Below are 14,859 nucleotides of genomic sequence, written 5' to 3' on the forward strand. Positions count from 1 at the left end.
TTATTTATTTGCGGGAGGAGAGGGAGAGAGAGAGAATGCGTGGGGAGGGGTACACAGAGGGAGACCGAGGATCCAAAGCAGGCTCCACGCTGTCAGCACAGAGCACGATGCAGGGCTTGAACCCATTTACAAGATCATGACCTGAGCTGAAATCAAGAGTCAGGTGCTTAACCGACTGAGCCAGCCAGGTGCCCCTGGCCTCATTTTTAAAGACAGAGTGCTTGTCTGGGTCAGACACAGTATACAGAAAGCACCCAGGCCAATGCCTGAGCCTAACAGCTGCCTGCTCAATGGCAGCTCACTCCACACTTCCTGCTGCCCTTGATGTGCTGGGAGCAGCGGCGTGGAGTCCTGGGAAACAGCGGTGCTGGCTGGGGGGATGCGCTCGCAGAAGACTGTGGAGGGAGATTTTAAAATTATGGACACAAACAGAATTTCATAATATCAAAGTCTCCTTAATTTCATGGATGATGTCAAACTGATCATGTGACACGAGGACCCCAGTACTGTCTTACGTGTGAACTGGAAGTCGATGCGGAATTGATCTATGTTGGGGCAGGAGAATTTACCTTCCGGAAATCTGTATTTACTAGGAGGATTACTGAAAGTGAGTTTGCTTTCGAATCTGAGGACACTGAGTGCATGCGCTAGCGGAGCGGTTCCAGTGGCGCCGTCTCCCAGAGCTGAGCGGTGCTTCACATACGCATGTCTTTCCCGAGTAAGACGTGATTCTAACAGCAGGAAGAGTGAAGAGAAGAATCCTGCTAACCAGCCACCCTCGAGGATGCTGCTGAAGCCGGTCAGTTAACATGGAACTCAAGCACACTTTGAAACCAAAATAAAAAAAGAAGGAAATGACATTTGCATAGCACACCCTTCAAGGTTCCCTTCAAGGGAACGGTGTGCAGACGCGAAAACAGAAAATCATTTATGGAATTAAGCGAAATGATTTTTAACATGACGACTAATACGGTGAGGCCACACGGGAGGATGGGAGTGACAATCCACGCGGCGAGCGTCTGTCTGTTGAGGGGTGTCATGCCAGCCAGAGAATGAGCGTCCCCGCCCATCACAGCGCATCACCCTGACGTTCGGGCTCCAGGGCAGACTTCCCTGAGGGACAGAGAATCACTGTGCCTGAAAAGCAACTGCCCAGGCTGCTGCCATGGAGACGCTGGGAAGTTCACCCTCGTGCTTCCTCTACTAGGGTGCAAGGAGGCTCAATCAGCATTTGCTGCAAGAACACACACTACGACGAACAACTCAAACGGAGACCCTGATGCCCCTGCGCTGCCCACGCTAAAGGTCCAGGCTCGCGGCAGAAAACTAGAGTGGGCCGTCCCCACGGGTTCGCGTGCTAGGACACGTGGGCCGCTCTTCTGAAATCATTCTAGAGGAGAGAATAACGGGAGCTGATCCTTCACGGGTCTTACTATGCCCCCCTCTGCCCCACGTCTGCCAAGCCTTGAGGAGATCCTCTGTTCAAGCAATCCAACTGTCTAAGCAGAATAAAGATAACCTGGGTACTTCAAAAGGCTGGAACGTCTCATGTTTTAGAATGAATCGTAACCCTTGACACTGTCCATGCAGTGCTGAGCGGTCAGGGTTCTGGGCTGAGCGGGAGGGGTTCTGGGCAGGACGTCAGGCCCACTGTCCTGGCACGTGGTGGGTGGGGCCGGGGAGATGCCCGCCTCCCGTGAGGAGCCAGATGACCACACAGGCAGAGCTGAGGGGCAAGCAGCAGGTGGGAATGAACCCCACAAGATTCGGGGGCCTTTTCCCTCTGTTTTTCTGTAAAAACAGAGGAAGAGGCAGGCCAGGGAGAGTCTGAGACTACGGCAGACATCAGGTTCTGAAAATACCTACAGACACTAAATAAGCAGGCTCTGCTTGGTGGCTCCAGAGGGCTGACGGCCTGTGAGGAGACGCAGGCAGGCTCTGGGAGACACAGGCCAGGATCCTAGGCAGGGATCAGAAGCCACCCCATGGTAGAAGACATGAACATCTTCCCTCTACCTTCTTGGTATTTTCCTGTTTACTAGCCAAGTCTCAGGAAGACCATCAGTTTAATTTCTGAGACACATTTAGGCAGGTGTAACAGATGTGCTGGAGTCAAGTTTCAACCAGCTCACAAGAGCCATTATTAAAATTACATTACATAAACTCCTAGCTAAGTAAATTATATTAAAAACGAACTAATAAGTGCTCAAAACTCATCAGCTCCCAGTCATTTTACTGTTCCGTTTCTGAAGCCACTGACAACCAGTGTCTGCGGATCTGTCCTGCCCCAGATCTGGCACTTTAGTAACTCTATAACCTTGGGTACATTAAAACGTTCTAAGCCTCACTTCCTCCTGTAAAGTGGGGATGAACAGCAAGGTCACTGGGTTGCAGTGAAGGACAAACGTGCTAATATGTATAAAGAGCTCTGGGAAGTGCCTGGTACAAAACAGGCAATTATTACGTCCCCACAAATCACTTAACACTTCTCACTGTTTTGAGAAGATCAGCATGGCAGTAAACCAACGGCCACAGCTTACCGTGCTTTCTGAGAACTGGGGTTTTCTTGAAAATACACCATGGGAACGTCACGTGTAACCACCGTCAGTTACCCAGACTACCTCTTGCGCACACACCGCTCCACGATGTAGGCTGATGCATCATGACATTAACAAGAACAGCACTGCGGAGCCGAGAATCCACGGCCTGAGTCTTGCTGAGTCTAGCTTCACTTTTACCGTTAAGTAATCAGGCACGTTACTAACCGGGAGACCAGAATTCACTCCCGTTTCTCCCAACTTCGCCTTTCAAGACCATTAAGGAACCCTTTGCCAAGACCAGAGGATTTGACAAGATAGTTCAAAACGCACTGTAAGTTCAGACCCTGGTTCTAGAGGAGTCCTCAGTAAGATTTACAGCCCCTTGAGAGGTGTACTGACCGCAATAATTGATTTCCTGTCAAGACTATTGCTCTTTTCATTACGATCCGTATCTCACCCAAAGGGCGCCAGGAAGGGGTGTGGCAAAGTGGCCCGGAGGCCTGAGCCGGGTCCGATCCCAGACTCAGCAGGAGCCTGTCAGGGACTCTGTTCTGCACGCGGTGAAGGAACGGGGTGACCCAGACGGCGGTGCCACTGTACCCCACGCTGCACACACATCTCAGCTCTCCTTTTGTGCGCCACTTCACGCGTTTAGGAACCAGGTTTTACAACCAAAAGTGCCCTCAACTACCAGTAGTCAAGGAGGAGGGATGACCGCTGAGGTTCTAACTGCCCAAACCCATACGGCCAAAATCAACGACCATCAGCCAGGTGGAATTGCAAGAAAGCAGCACAGGTTCAAACGCCAGGATGAAAACTTAGCGCTCGGCGCATTCATTTTCGTTTCAAAATCAACGACTGGAGAATTACCAGCAGCTCAGATGTTCCCAGTACATCTAACGTCAGGGACTGCATCCTGGAATAGTGAACTCCGAGCTCTCGGTGGATTCCGGAACACTCGATACAGGTCAGGATGCCCAGATTGGTGGAGAGCCAGGTAGGATCTGCCAAAGAGAACAAGGAAAGTCGGAGCTCGCAGCAAGTACAGGGCTGGGGTCACAACCCTTTCTCCGGATAGTGACCGCATGTGGGGTTTGGAGCATGAGCAGTCTCTCGACCCTGGACACAGCCGGAGCGCCCTCATTCGTCACCCCTTCTGCATCACCAGCAGCTTACACACACACACACACACACACGCGCGCGCGCGCACACGCACACACATCTGTCTGCTCCCACCCCCTCCATTTATTTACTCCTTTATCCTGCCCACCTTTCCGTTCATTAAGAACTCCCAAGTGACAGGTGAGTGTCCAAGCATAAACAAAACGCAGTGCCCCCTAGTGGCCATAGGCCTTTGAGGGCTGTCCTGAAAACAAACCATGCCCATCCCCAACCCTGGTCACACCAGCAAAGGGGAGAGAAAAAACGAGGGCTGCCAGTCTAGCGCTGTGTGGGGAACAGACTTAAGCCGTGTCTACATGTTCACAAAAATGCTAACAGCCATGACAGAGCACACACTATGTGCTGACGCCACACTCTGCGCTCAACACTCTGGCAGCAGCAGGAACAGCGCGGAGTGCACGGCGATGGCAGACATGCCCCCCGACACGCCTTCCGGACACACGAGCGCCAGCAGGCCAACAGGGCAGGTGCTTCACAGTGCCCAGAGAGGAGCCGGGGCTGGCTAGGGGCTGCAGGGGCCGAGGAGCCAGCCGCAGTGCTGCCTGGGCCCCGGCTACAGCCCACACTGGCACCGTGTCACCGAACTTCTTCCCCAGCAGGGCTTCTAAGTCCCCGAGGCATGTACCGTGAGCCGGGTACACGGGAGACACCCGAGGAAGGCCTGACACTCGAATGCTGAGTCTACTGAAAGTGGGGCGCTCAAAGCAAAGCTCACTAGAGCACGTTACCATGGCCCCCACGTACCATTCTCTTTTGAATTGCCTGCTGCCCTTAGAAACTCACTGCGGGGAAATATCACAACCTTGGTCACCAGATAACTATTGAGTCGCTTTTTAAAGTTCAAGATAAAAAATTTTATCCGTTAGGAAATACTTTGAGGCATCTGTGTTTGTTTTTCTGCCATATTGGCATTAGCACACTTTCAGGAGGTATGAGCACGTGTAGACTACTTTATATCAGTTTTCACGTCACCGAACATGCCCTACCGTTTTCAAACAAAAACGTCCACAGCCTTGACTTCTTTATGAAAGTGTTTTAAAAGTCCAAGTGCTGCACAGCCTTCATCTTAAGAAAAAGCACAATCAGGGCTGCCTGGGTGGCTTGGCTGGTTAAGAGTCCAGCTTCAGCGGAGGTCATGAACTTGGGGTTTGTGAGTTCGAGCCCCACATCAGGCTCTCCTCCGCTGTCCGTCCAGAGCCTGCTTTGGATCCTCTCTCCCCCTCTCTCTCTGACCCTCCCTGGCTTGTGAACTCTTTCAAAAATAGAAAAACGTTAAAGAAAAAAAAAATAAAAGGCACAATTCACTACCTATCACTCTCTACACCTCACCTCCTGCCAAAAGGTACTTTTTAGTGGACCCTGAGGGAAGACCCCAATCTACCCCCAGATATACAGCTGGGGCCAGGAACCTCCCTGGCAATTCTCAACTGCCCAATCTATTTTTGTTTTGGGTGTGTGTATTTTTTAGAAGAATGGTCACAGAGCTGCAGGGATGAAAGGGTAACTGATGCCCACAATCCTCGTCTTGTGAGTGCACTGGACCAGCAACTCCGAAGCCCCCAAAGCCCCACCCCCTTAGTCAGAAACCTCGGCTCCTTCAGCTTCTGAAAATACCGGCTACTAAACTCTACACCGATACCACTCCAGGTCTGTCACAGGATGAAGCCCCTCACGGCCTTCCTCAAAATGCAGAGATCGACACCTCTTTTCACAGAACATGACACCCGGAGGGGACCCGAAAACAATCTCGAGCAGCTCCTTCGTTTTCCAGAAAGGAAAACCGACACCCGACAAGAAAGCGGCTCTCCCAGGGTCGCAGCCTAGACCGTGGCTTAAAGCTCCTGCACAAGGTCCACAAAGCAGCATGCAGGGAGGCGGGAGTGAATCCTGGGAAAAGCTGTGCCTACACAGCCTGGGAGCCGGCACGGTGAGCGATGACCTTGGTCTCAGCCACGTTCCACGCTTCCGTGTTCGTTTCTCAAAGTGCTTTACAACTTTTCAGCTCTATCAGGCCATCTTCACGTGGTCCTGCATCTCCCACCCTCCCCCTGCACGCTCTGCACACAGCCCCGTAGGCTGCCGGGCTCCGGGCTCCCGATGGGCTCGGCGCACGCAGCCCTGCGTCTGCAGTGAAAGGGAAAGGCCGTGACCGGCTTCTGTGAATGGGAGGGAGGGTCCGAGGAGGGCTGGGGGGAGGGGTGCGGCTCACCGGGCGCCCCGCAGTCGCAGCACACATCATTGCCTGTCATCCTCTGCACTTCGGCGATGATCTCCTTGGTCAGCTCTTGGACGATGTTATTCTCTCCGGTGTTGTCGTCCCCCTTAAACGCATTGTTCAGCGCTTCCTCCTTGCTGTTCTGCAGCACAGACATCCATCTAGGGAAACAGAAGAGCCCGGGGTCAGGTCCCAGGGCCTAGCTAAGTCCCAGCCCCGAGGCCCACCCCCGAGTGACTTACATTTGACATTCTTGTTCGTCTTCTGCTTGGAAGTGGTATGTTCTGTCATCTGCATGGCAAGAGACGTCTCGTCAGCTGTGAGCCCGGCACAGCGATCCGCACACAATTCCGGCAGAACGCGGTTTATAATGAACCTCAGGAAGAATCTGAACTCTGCTGTGAAATGCGTGGTCTGCAGGAAGCCGTGCGCTCCCTCACGTCCTTCACCGGCCGTGCCTGCCCCTGCTCGGTGACTGTGGCTCTGGGATCCGAACTAGCCAACCTGCCCTGTCCACACCCCAAGTTTCAGAAGAGATGAAGCTTCCCAAAACGGGAGCTATCCAGGGATGGAAACTATCATTATCCTTTCAAAAGCTTTGTTTTCTCGAACTTGCCAAGAAGTTGGCCCCCCAAAAGGAATTGTTACAGCCCCTTGAATAACAAAAGCCTTCTCTAAATGAGTATCCCAGAAGTTTTCTGGCTTTCTTGGAAGAAGATGAGAAATTGTAACCACAGGCCGTGGGGGGTGCTGCATGATAAATGCCGCAGAAGCAGAAGGAACGGCCGAAGGCTGCTGGGACACAAGCTCTTACGCTCACGCACGGCCCTGTGCAAACACGGCGACGACTCTGGGGGCTGTGCCAGACCGCCGACCCCGTGCACGTCAGGAGCGCGTCTGACGCACCAGACAAGTGTACTAAGATATCAGCACTGGGGCTGCGGTGAGGGATGACCAGAAATTGTCTACAGTCAGCCCAAAACAAAGCAAAAAAGAAAATTAAATTTAAAACTAAAACAGAAAGAAAAAAGGGAGGAGGCCCAGCTTCTCAAGAGGGCGGAGCAGTGACTGTCCTGGGGGTCCACAAAGCCCTCGGTGGCCTGCGGGCGCTCAGGTCCTGAGAGGGACTCCTGCTGAGCCGCCTGAGGGCACCGAGGCCCAGCGAGGGCGAGTGTCGAAGACAAACACAGCCAGCGGCAGAGCTTCTCAACCTCTGGTCCCGTGCGGCCATCCCCCCACATCCCGCCTTTCCTTGGCCTCTAAGGGGGATGGAACTACCCCTTCCTACCCCCTGCTCCACCACCAGGAAAGGAACAGGGCGCAAGAGAACGGTTTCAAGTTCAGACAAACGAACTGAGCTCCGTGGTTGAGATGTTAGCAGCTGAGCCACGCTGAGGAGCTGGGAGGAGGGAGCAAGGGCGCCCTCCCCGCCCCCCCCCCCCCACCCCGGGCGGCAGACCCACGCCCCACACTGATCTCAGAGGCCCCGGGCCTGGCAGAGGCCAGGTCTCTCGCTGAGCTGTCTCTGGGCCACACCAGGCACCATTCAAGGAGGACAATCGAGGCAAGGAAGGAGAGTGCCCTGTCCCCTTGAGCCACTTCTGTACTCGAACGTGTTAGGAGCAGGCAGGTGCTCCGTGAAAACCACCAGGTGGGAAGTCCCTCCTACAGACACTCTCGAGACGCTTATACACCAGTGGCTGTTTCTAGCAGCTTCAACTCAGAGAGGAGAGAGTGCAAGAGAAGATAGTGGACCGGAGCCAGGAAGGGCTGCCTCTCTGCCTGGGACTCTGGCTCCAACCACCCAAAAACCTGCTGTGCGCACCTGAGGAGACACCGGCTGGCTGTGGGTCCGTCCTATCCAGGGCACTGACCTAGGTCACCCCTAAGTTCTTTGGCACCTCCCGTCCCACCAATGCTGACTGTGTGATTGAGGACAATGGTGCAAGACTTGAATTTGCAAAGGCTGGAGTCCATGTGAGGGCAATGGGGCTGGACAAGCTCCTAAAATGCCAGCCTGGCCACAGGAACGCCCTCCCTGAGAAGCCCAGGCCCAATTACAGCCTGGGGAATCCCTGTCTGGGGGAGAGAATGGGCAGGTAGGGCCCTGCAGGGAACTAAGCAAAGCCGGCTGTCAGTCTGTTACTGTTCTGGGCTCTTGCGGTCATTTCACGACGGCTTCACAGAGTGAGGGTGACGCTGGGGCCTGTGAGACCCGTGTCTGGAGTATCCTCACTGCCCGCCGTGCAGCCTTTTATTTCTCCAACCGCCGGATGTTTAAAGGCCTCGTCGTGATACGGGCCCCGCCAGCCTGGTCAGCAGGCAGGGGAGGAACCGGGACGGTGACAGCCTCGTTTCCCAAGGCAGGCGCCGTCGGACGCGAACCCCAGCCCCAGCCCTCTCGGGACACGCAACACTGCTCTGCGGCAGCCCCCTGGACGACGGCTGCAGGGTCTGGCCGGTCTCCGGGCTTCCCGGAGACCACCAAAGCCACATAGCACCGTGACAAAGCATTTTCACCAAACCACCCCGAGGAGAGTAACACCGTTTGAAGACCAGGATGAGAAATAAGTAGGATCGGGATTCACTCTACCCACGGAAGGACGGTGGGAAGAGGAAGAAACAAGAGCTTCTCTCCAAGAATGACAGTGGACTCTGGCACATTTACGACAGCACCTCAACCCGAACTCAGCAATGCCTTCTGGGTGGCCGAGGCAGGAAGCCAGGCCTGAAGCGGGTCATGACGCAGCTGGTGGCAGATCAAAGACACCGATGGCATCTCGGCCACCATCAGCCTGCCGGAGCTGTGCTGCCCACTTCTCACACGTCCCAGAAATGCACACCTGGTAGCTACTGACCCTCCCGGGGCCTGGCCGGAAGTGAGAGGCGTGTGGGCTGGGGAGTGCTTCCGGGTTGCCTGCAAGCGCAGAGAAGATGCTCCTGTGACTCCCCGGGGGCTGGCTGAGGGAGTGTTCACGTCTGTCCCCGATGTGAGTGTCACTCGGGCAAGCTTCACCAGCTACTAAGTGCCAGTCACGTCCTGAAGGGGGACACGCTGCTGATTCTGGGTTACGGCTTCAGAGAAAAGAACGGCTTCAACCCCAGCCACTTGCTGACATCAGATTACACCGTCAGTTCTCTGCCATCACATAAAACTCTGCACTGCTCTCCGGAGGCAGGGGAGCCCAGTGGCGACCCCGTTTTCAACTACGGTCAGCTCTGCACGTTTACAGGGTCTTGTGTGGACGAAGGATCTGATAGGAAGCTTCAAGTAAGAAGAATAAATGAATCTGTGGCCTCACTAGACTGAGCAGGGACACGGGGTTTGGAGCAGGATAAAGCCAATTTTTATTTTACAAATTAGTCTACGATCTGAAGGGCAGAACCAGGCCCAAACCCTTTATGCCTGTCACACTGCTCCACACTCTCCTCCAAATTAGTGTGGTGTGTATTGGGGAACCCGGGAACGAGCGTAAACTGCCACGGGCCCATCTCCTCACCTAGACTAGTGGAAGTGGTAATAATCAGCTCGTCAGCTGGCTGCGAACATTAAATTATACAGGGAATAACTCCCTAGCCCTCAACAATCCAATCTCGTGGGCATCTTAGAAAGTCAGCCACCTCACGCTCTGGGATACTGAGGCAAATGAGAACGCGCCCACCTTCCAAAAATGCACAGTACAGACTTTTCCACCGGAAATCCAACTCTTGTGCCCGAGTCCACTGTGATCCCCTTTTGAAAGGGCTGCCGGCCCCCTTCTTCCCCCAAACTATAGTCTGCCACCTAAACGTGCCAAGAACAGAAAAGGCCAATGTTGTTTCCTTTAAAACACACTCATCTGGTTCCTCTTTCCTTAGGTGCTGAGTAGACACTCAACATGGGAGATGGTTCTGTGGTGACGGTCACAAAAAAAGGGAAGGTGTACGGAAGCAGAAAGACTGATTCTGTGGTGGCGAAGACCAAACGATTTCAAAAACCAAAGTTTCCAGGGTTCTGCCAAAGACCTTACCACGTCAGTCGTGCACACTTCCAACGTCACCCAAACCACAGAAGCCTGGAGAGAGTCGTGCTTTTTTACACTAAATGAGGGGGTTTCAGGTTTGAGGGCTGACCTAGCATAATCTCCGTGTTTATGGGAGCCCGTGAGGAGCGCAGGGCTGCCCGCAGCGTCAGGTCCCCCACTGGACCCCAGCAAGCAGACACGCAGGAGAGGAAAGAAGGCGTCTACATCACTTGAAAGGAAGGCATTTCTCCTGGACAATCAATTCTCTGAAATGGGACTGATGCCCCAGCAGCCAGTTTACGTTCTCTGTGGCGCAGCATCTGAGTGAGAAACTTACGTGAAATGAGGTCAAAACACTTCTTCTCCTCGGGGTTGGTCTTCACCTGGCAGGTCAGCAGGTTGAGCTTCGCGGGAGGCCGGTTGGCCTGTTGGGAGACAAAGGAACAGAGATGAGTGGGAAGGAGGGCGAAACCACTCGGCATCATTTCTCATTAAAATACAGCAAAATACTACATTAAAATACTAGCAGGCTTCCTGCTAGTTTGCAAAAAGATCGCTTTCGGAAGGCAGATTTTGTGTAGGAAGACAACACGGAGGCACGACACAGCGTGTCCTTACATCGCCGCTCCCCGGAGGGCAGCTGCCACTCCTTGGGAGGACACTTGGTGGCCCGCACACCCACCCGGCCAGGGGGACGAGGGCTGCCAGTGCGGAGGTCGCTGGCACCGGGCTCCCTGAGACCAAAATGGTCCACGGCTGAAGCTCGGAGACATTCCTACCAGGGTGGTTGGCTGGGTGACCTGGACACCAGCTCAATTTCTGGGGATCTTAGAAGTGTGTTCCTGTGGGTAAACCCTCACTTCTAAGGCAAGAAGCCTCAGAGCACAGAAATGACAGGGAAATAATTTCTCCTACTTTTGAAGTCACAACAGATAATAGATTAATAATCTTAAATGTTAACCATTTGTCATTTACGTTTCAACAAAACCCATCTCGTTCACAAAAATACCCCGAATCTCCTCAACACAGTGGTAAAAGATCACAACCGGGTTTTGGCAGAGAGGCCTCAAAGTGGGTATTTTATTACCACTTCAAAAACTACCATAGTCAGTCCAAAAAAAGCAAAGATCAAAGGATAACTTAATTTTTGGGGGGGGAAACCTGTGCATATCCAAATGGCAGAAAGTCTGTCAGAAATCTTGGAGAGATCTCCAGATATGAATGGGCTTCACTACCCACTCCCAAGCTGCTCAGAGAAAGACTGAATGGAATGCTGTATATTTATTTCAGCCTCTCGTTCACCCTCCTGCGGCCGTCGGCTGCATTTCCAAGCTGCAAAAGCTTGGGTTTGGGATTCATCGAGAAAACACACATACATGCATCCACACCGGGGCAGTCCCGAGAGACCTTCATTCATCTGTAGACCCCTTTCCACTCAACTCACGGAGTCAGCCCCTGTTGAAATAGGTCGGATTCTTACACCGTGAACAATTTGGGTTTGACACAAGGAAGGAGGGATGAGAAGCTGGATAAACAGGGTGGATCAGACTCTCCTGGTTTGCGGGATGTCGGCCTCTCTCTTATATGAAAGTCACTGGGTCTTCTCTACCATAGACGCCTACCAGAAGCCATGGATCATCAGAAATCTGTATTTTTTAATTTATTTAAATCTATTTATTTATTTATTTGGGGAGGGGCAGAGAGAGAAGGCGACAGAGAATTCCAAGCAGGTAACAGTGCAACTCGGGGCTCAAACTCATGAACCATGACATCATGACCTGAGCTAAAACAGAGAGGTGGAGGCTTAACCCACTGAGCACCCAGGCGCCCCAGAAGTCAGCATTAAGACTCCAAGCTCTGTCTAATCTTGCAAACCTTGACAATTCCAAGTGAAAGTCCCATTGAGCCAATTCTGGATCCTTACCAACAGAATCACCTGGCGCATCCAGGAACCGACACACTGAATGATGATCTATTTCTGCAGCACCAAGCAGGAGACCAACCACGACGCAACCACCCACTTCACCGCATGACGTATGTATCTGTCCCCTCACCTCCTATGATCACATAGCCGCTTGTAAATGCATTTAAGGGATTCCTGGCCTACTTCCAAACTGCTGCTGTCCACGGAGGCTTAGACACACAAGCAAGAAGAGGGGTTGGTGAACTCTGGGAAATACAGAAACATGTGCATGCACGAGAAGAGGATTCTGAAGAAGAGGGGTTAATATTAATAAGAATAATGACTGTTACAATCCGCTTATAGGAGGTAAATACTGTTCTAAGTATGTTTCATAAATCAGCTCACTTACTTCTTCTAACTGAACTTCGAGGTAGGAACTGCTCCAGTTTTACAGATAAAAGAACGGGCCCACGCAGACTAGATAACGCGAAGGACCTTCTTTTCTACAGCTTGGGAGTCAGCGAGGCCTCGCGGGAGCGCGCCAGCCCGGCCTCAGAGCGCAGGCGCACTCCTGCTCCCGCCTGCCGGGCACGTGGCCTGCGGTGGGGAACCGTCACCGACCTGGACGTGCCGGTGCGCATCTCTCAGTGCAGCAAAGCAGCATGACGGAGCCCCCACCGCCGCCGCCAGGGCCCCTCTCGCTTTCATCCTCCCTGCGCCACGGGGAGAACTGTCCCTCCTGACCCACACGGCTGCCCCCGAAGCCTTCGCCCTTCAGGGCGGACACACGGCACAGATCATGGGAAAATACCCGCTGCCTTCATTTGAAGTCAGAGTAATTATAAAGGCACAGATGCGGCCAAGTGTTAAAAAGAACAGCAGTAAAGAGGAGGTCCCCAAAACGTGGAACAGCCGACACCGCTTACGATGGTCAGCTTCTGTGTTTTACATTAATCATTGTTTGCTATTTGTCCAGCCAGATTAAGGAGCAGCTGACACCAAAGCTGGAAGAAAAATCTACGGGTGAATATTTTTAAATAGAGAAAACTACCCATTGAATTCCCTCTCCTGCGGCCATTTGTGGAAAATGGTGTCATCGTTGAATTCAGCTACAGAATGGTTCTGGCTAATTCATCAGCTACCAGCGCTCTCCAAGAGCCTAATCTGAGAAGATCTGGCTTCTCAGAAAAGAAGGAACAGGAAACAGAGACCCCGAGATTTCATGTTTGACTGAAGCTGTGGATTATTAGAGCTCCTATCATTTTAAACATGCCATTCTCTTTTTTCCCCAATTTGTCAGGCTTTTAAAGTTTTTTTTAAACATTTATTTATTTTTGAAAGACACAGACAAAGCATGAGCAGGGGCGGGGTGTGGGGGAGGTGGAGAGAAAGGGAGACACAGTGTCTGAAGCAGGCTCCAGGCTCTGAGCTGTCAGCACAGACCCTGGTGCGGGGCTCGAACTTGGGACAGCGAGATCATGACCTGAGCCGAAGTCGATGCTCAACCGACTGAGCCACCCAGGCACCCCTGTCAGGCTTTTAATAGGTAGTCTGTACTCTTCATGACTGATAATCATTAAAAAAAGAATTTAGATTGCGTAAGAACCAGTGGGCATTTCTTCCAGCTTACACAGTCCCCAGTCTTCGGCAGTGTGGCAAAGCGATGCATGCATTTGGCAGAGATGATACCCAGTCACTTTGTCCAAGGATCACTTCTCCCCATACCAGGAAACACCATCTTGGTGAACGGGGGAGACCAACCAGGCTTTCACTAAATTCATCTGGATGTTATCACCGTTCCTCTCCTCGAACACAGAGCACGCAGCCTCGTTTCCCAAGGGCTCCCAGCTTCCGGGGAAGAAACTGGTTTTCGGAATAGTGCACACACGCTCTGTGCACAGGCCAAGATCGGACTCTCCACAGAGGGCCGGAGACTGCTCTTAGAGCCCCACGTCCTCAGTCAGGTCTTTGAACCACTGTCCTCCTTTGCCCTGATGGGAAATTAGCCTCCTCAGGGAGATGCTGGCTACACAGGTAAGCTACTCAAGGAGCCAAATGCAAACAAAATCACACAAAACAGCATCTCTCAAATCCCTTTCTCACAGAGGTTACTTCACATCACCGCACGGGAACGCTCTGTAGGTGCAAGGGCACGTGTGCACGTGTGCACAGAAGAGGCAGAACGCACACAGAGGGAGGAGGAGAGGAGAGCTCCGAGGTGCATGCACAGCTCCTGCTATAGCAACGCTTGTATTTCCTGGGCCGGAGCCCCCACCTGCCACTCCACCGGGCTGGAGGCAACGTGGGCCCCGGCGGCTCCCCACCCAGGCTGCTCAGGGCAGGGGGAGTCAGACAGGGGAGGGCACGGGTTCCCTAGAGAGGGAGCCCCCTGAACACAAAGCACTGATTAAATATGCCAGTGGTGTGACAAGGTGTGCAGCCAGTGGCCTAGGAATTGAAACAGACGACCGAGTGGAAACCAGAGGAAGTAAACCACGGAACCACGGTGTTTAGGGCAGGGAGGGCACCTGGCCGTCACCCACTTTACAGCCTCGATTTTATTTATTCGTTCTTTTTAAGGTTTATTCATTTTGAAAGAGAGAGAGAGGAAAAAAAGAGAAGGGGAGGGGCAGCAAGAAAAGGAGAGAGGGAGACAATCCCAAGCAGGCTCTGAGCTGTCAGTGCGAAATCATGACCTGAGCTTAAACCACGAGTTGGATGCTTAACTGACTGAGCTCCCCAGGCACCTCCTCAGGCCTGACTCTGAAGAGGCGCAGAGCCCCCCAGTGCCCCCCCCAGACCAGACTCAAAAGGCGCAGAGCCCCCCAGCACCCCCAGGCCTGACTCTGAAGAGGCGAGGAGCCCCCCAGCTGCCCCCCAGACCAAACTCTGAAGAGGCGCAGAGCCCCCCAGCTCCCCGCCAGACCAGACTCTGAAGAGGCGAGGAGCCCCCCAGCACCCCCCAGACCAGACTCTGAAGAGGCGAGGAGCCCCCCAGCACCCCCCAGACCAGAC

At 53.2% G+C, this 14,859-nt stretch overlaps 1 protein-coding gene across 1 annotated transcript in view; it reads right to left on the reverse strand.

Annotated features, from left to right (window-relative positions):
• Positions 1–14,859, reverse strand: part of ASAP2 (ArfGAP with SH3 domain, ankyrin repeat and PH domain 2) — a 115,538-nt gene that overhangs the window by 30,328 nt on the left and 70,351 nt on the right. Inside the window, exons 15-18 of the mRNA XM_029938575.1 lie at positions 10,279–10,366; positions 6,180–6,228; positions 5,932–6,098; positions 3,411–3,544 (exon numbers count right to left, since the gene is read on the reverse strand). Of these exons, the coding sequence (XP_029794435.1) occupies positions 3,411–3,544; positions 5,932–6,098; positions 6,180–6,228; positions 10,279–10,366 (438 nt within the window). The remainder of the gene's footprint in view (positions 1–3,410; positions 3,545–5,931; positions 6,099–6,179; positions 6,229–10,278; positions 10,367–14,859) is intronic.

The sequence above is a fragment of the Suricata suricatta genome, chromosome 4 (assembly GCF_006229205.1).
Source record: "Suricata suricatta isolate VVHF042 chromosome 4, meerkat_22Aug2017_6uvM2_HiC, whole genome shotgun sequence".
NCBI classification, from domain to species: Eukaryota; Metazoa; Chordata; class Mammalia; order Carnivora; family Herpestidae; genus Suricata; species Suricata suricatta.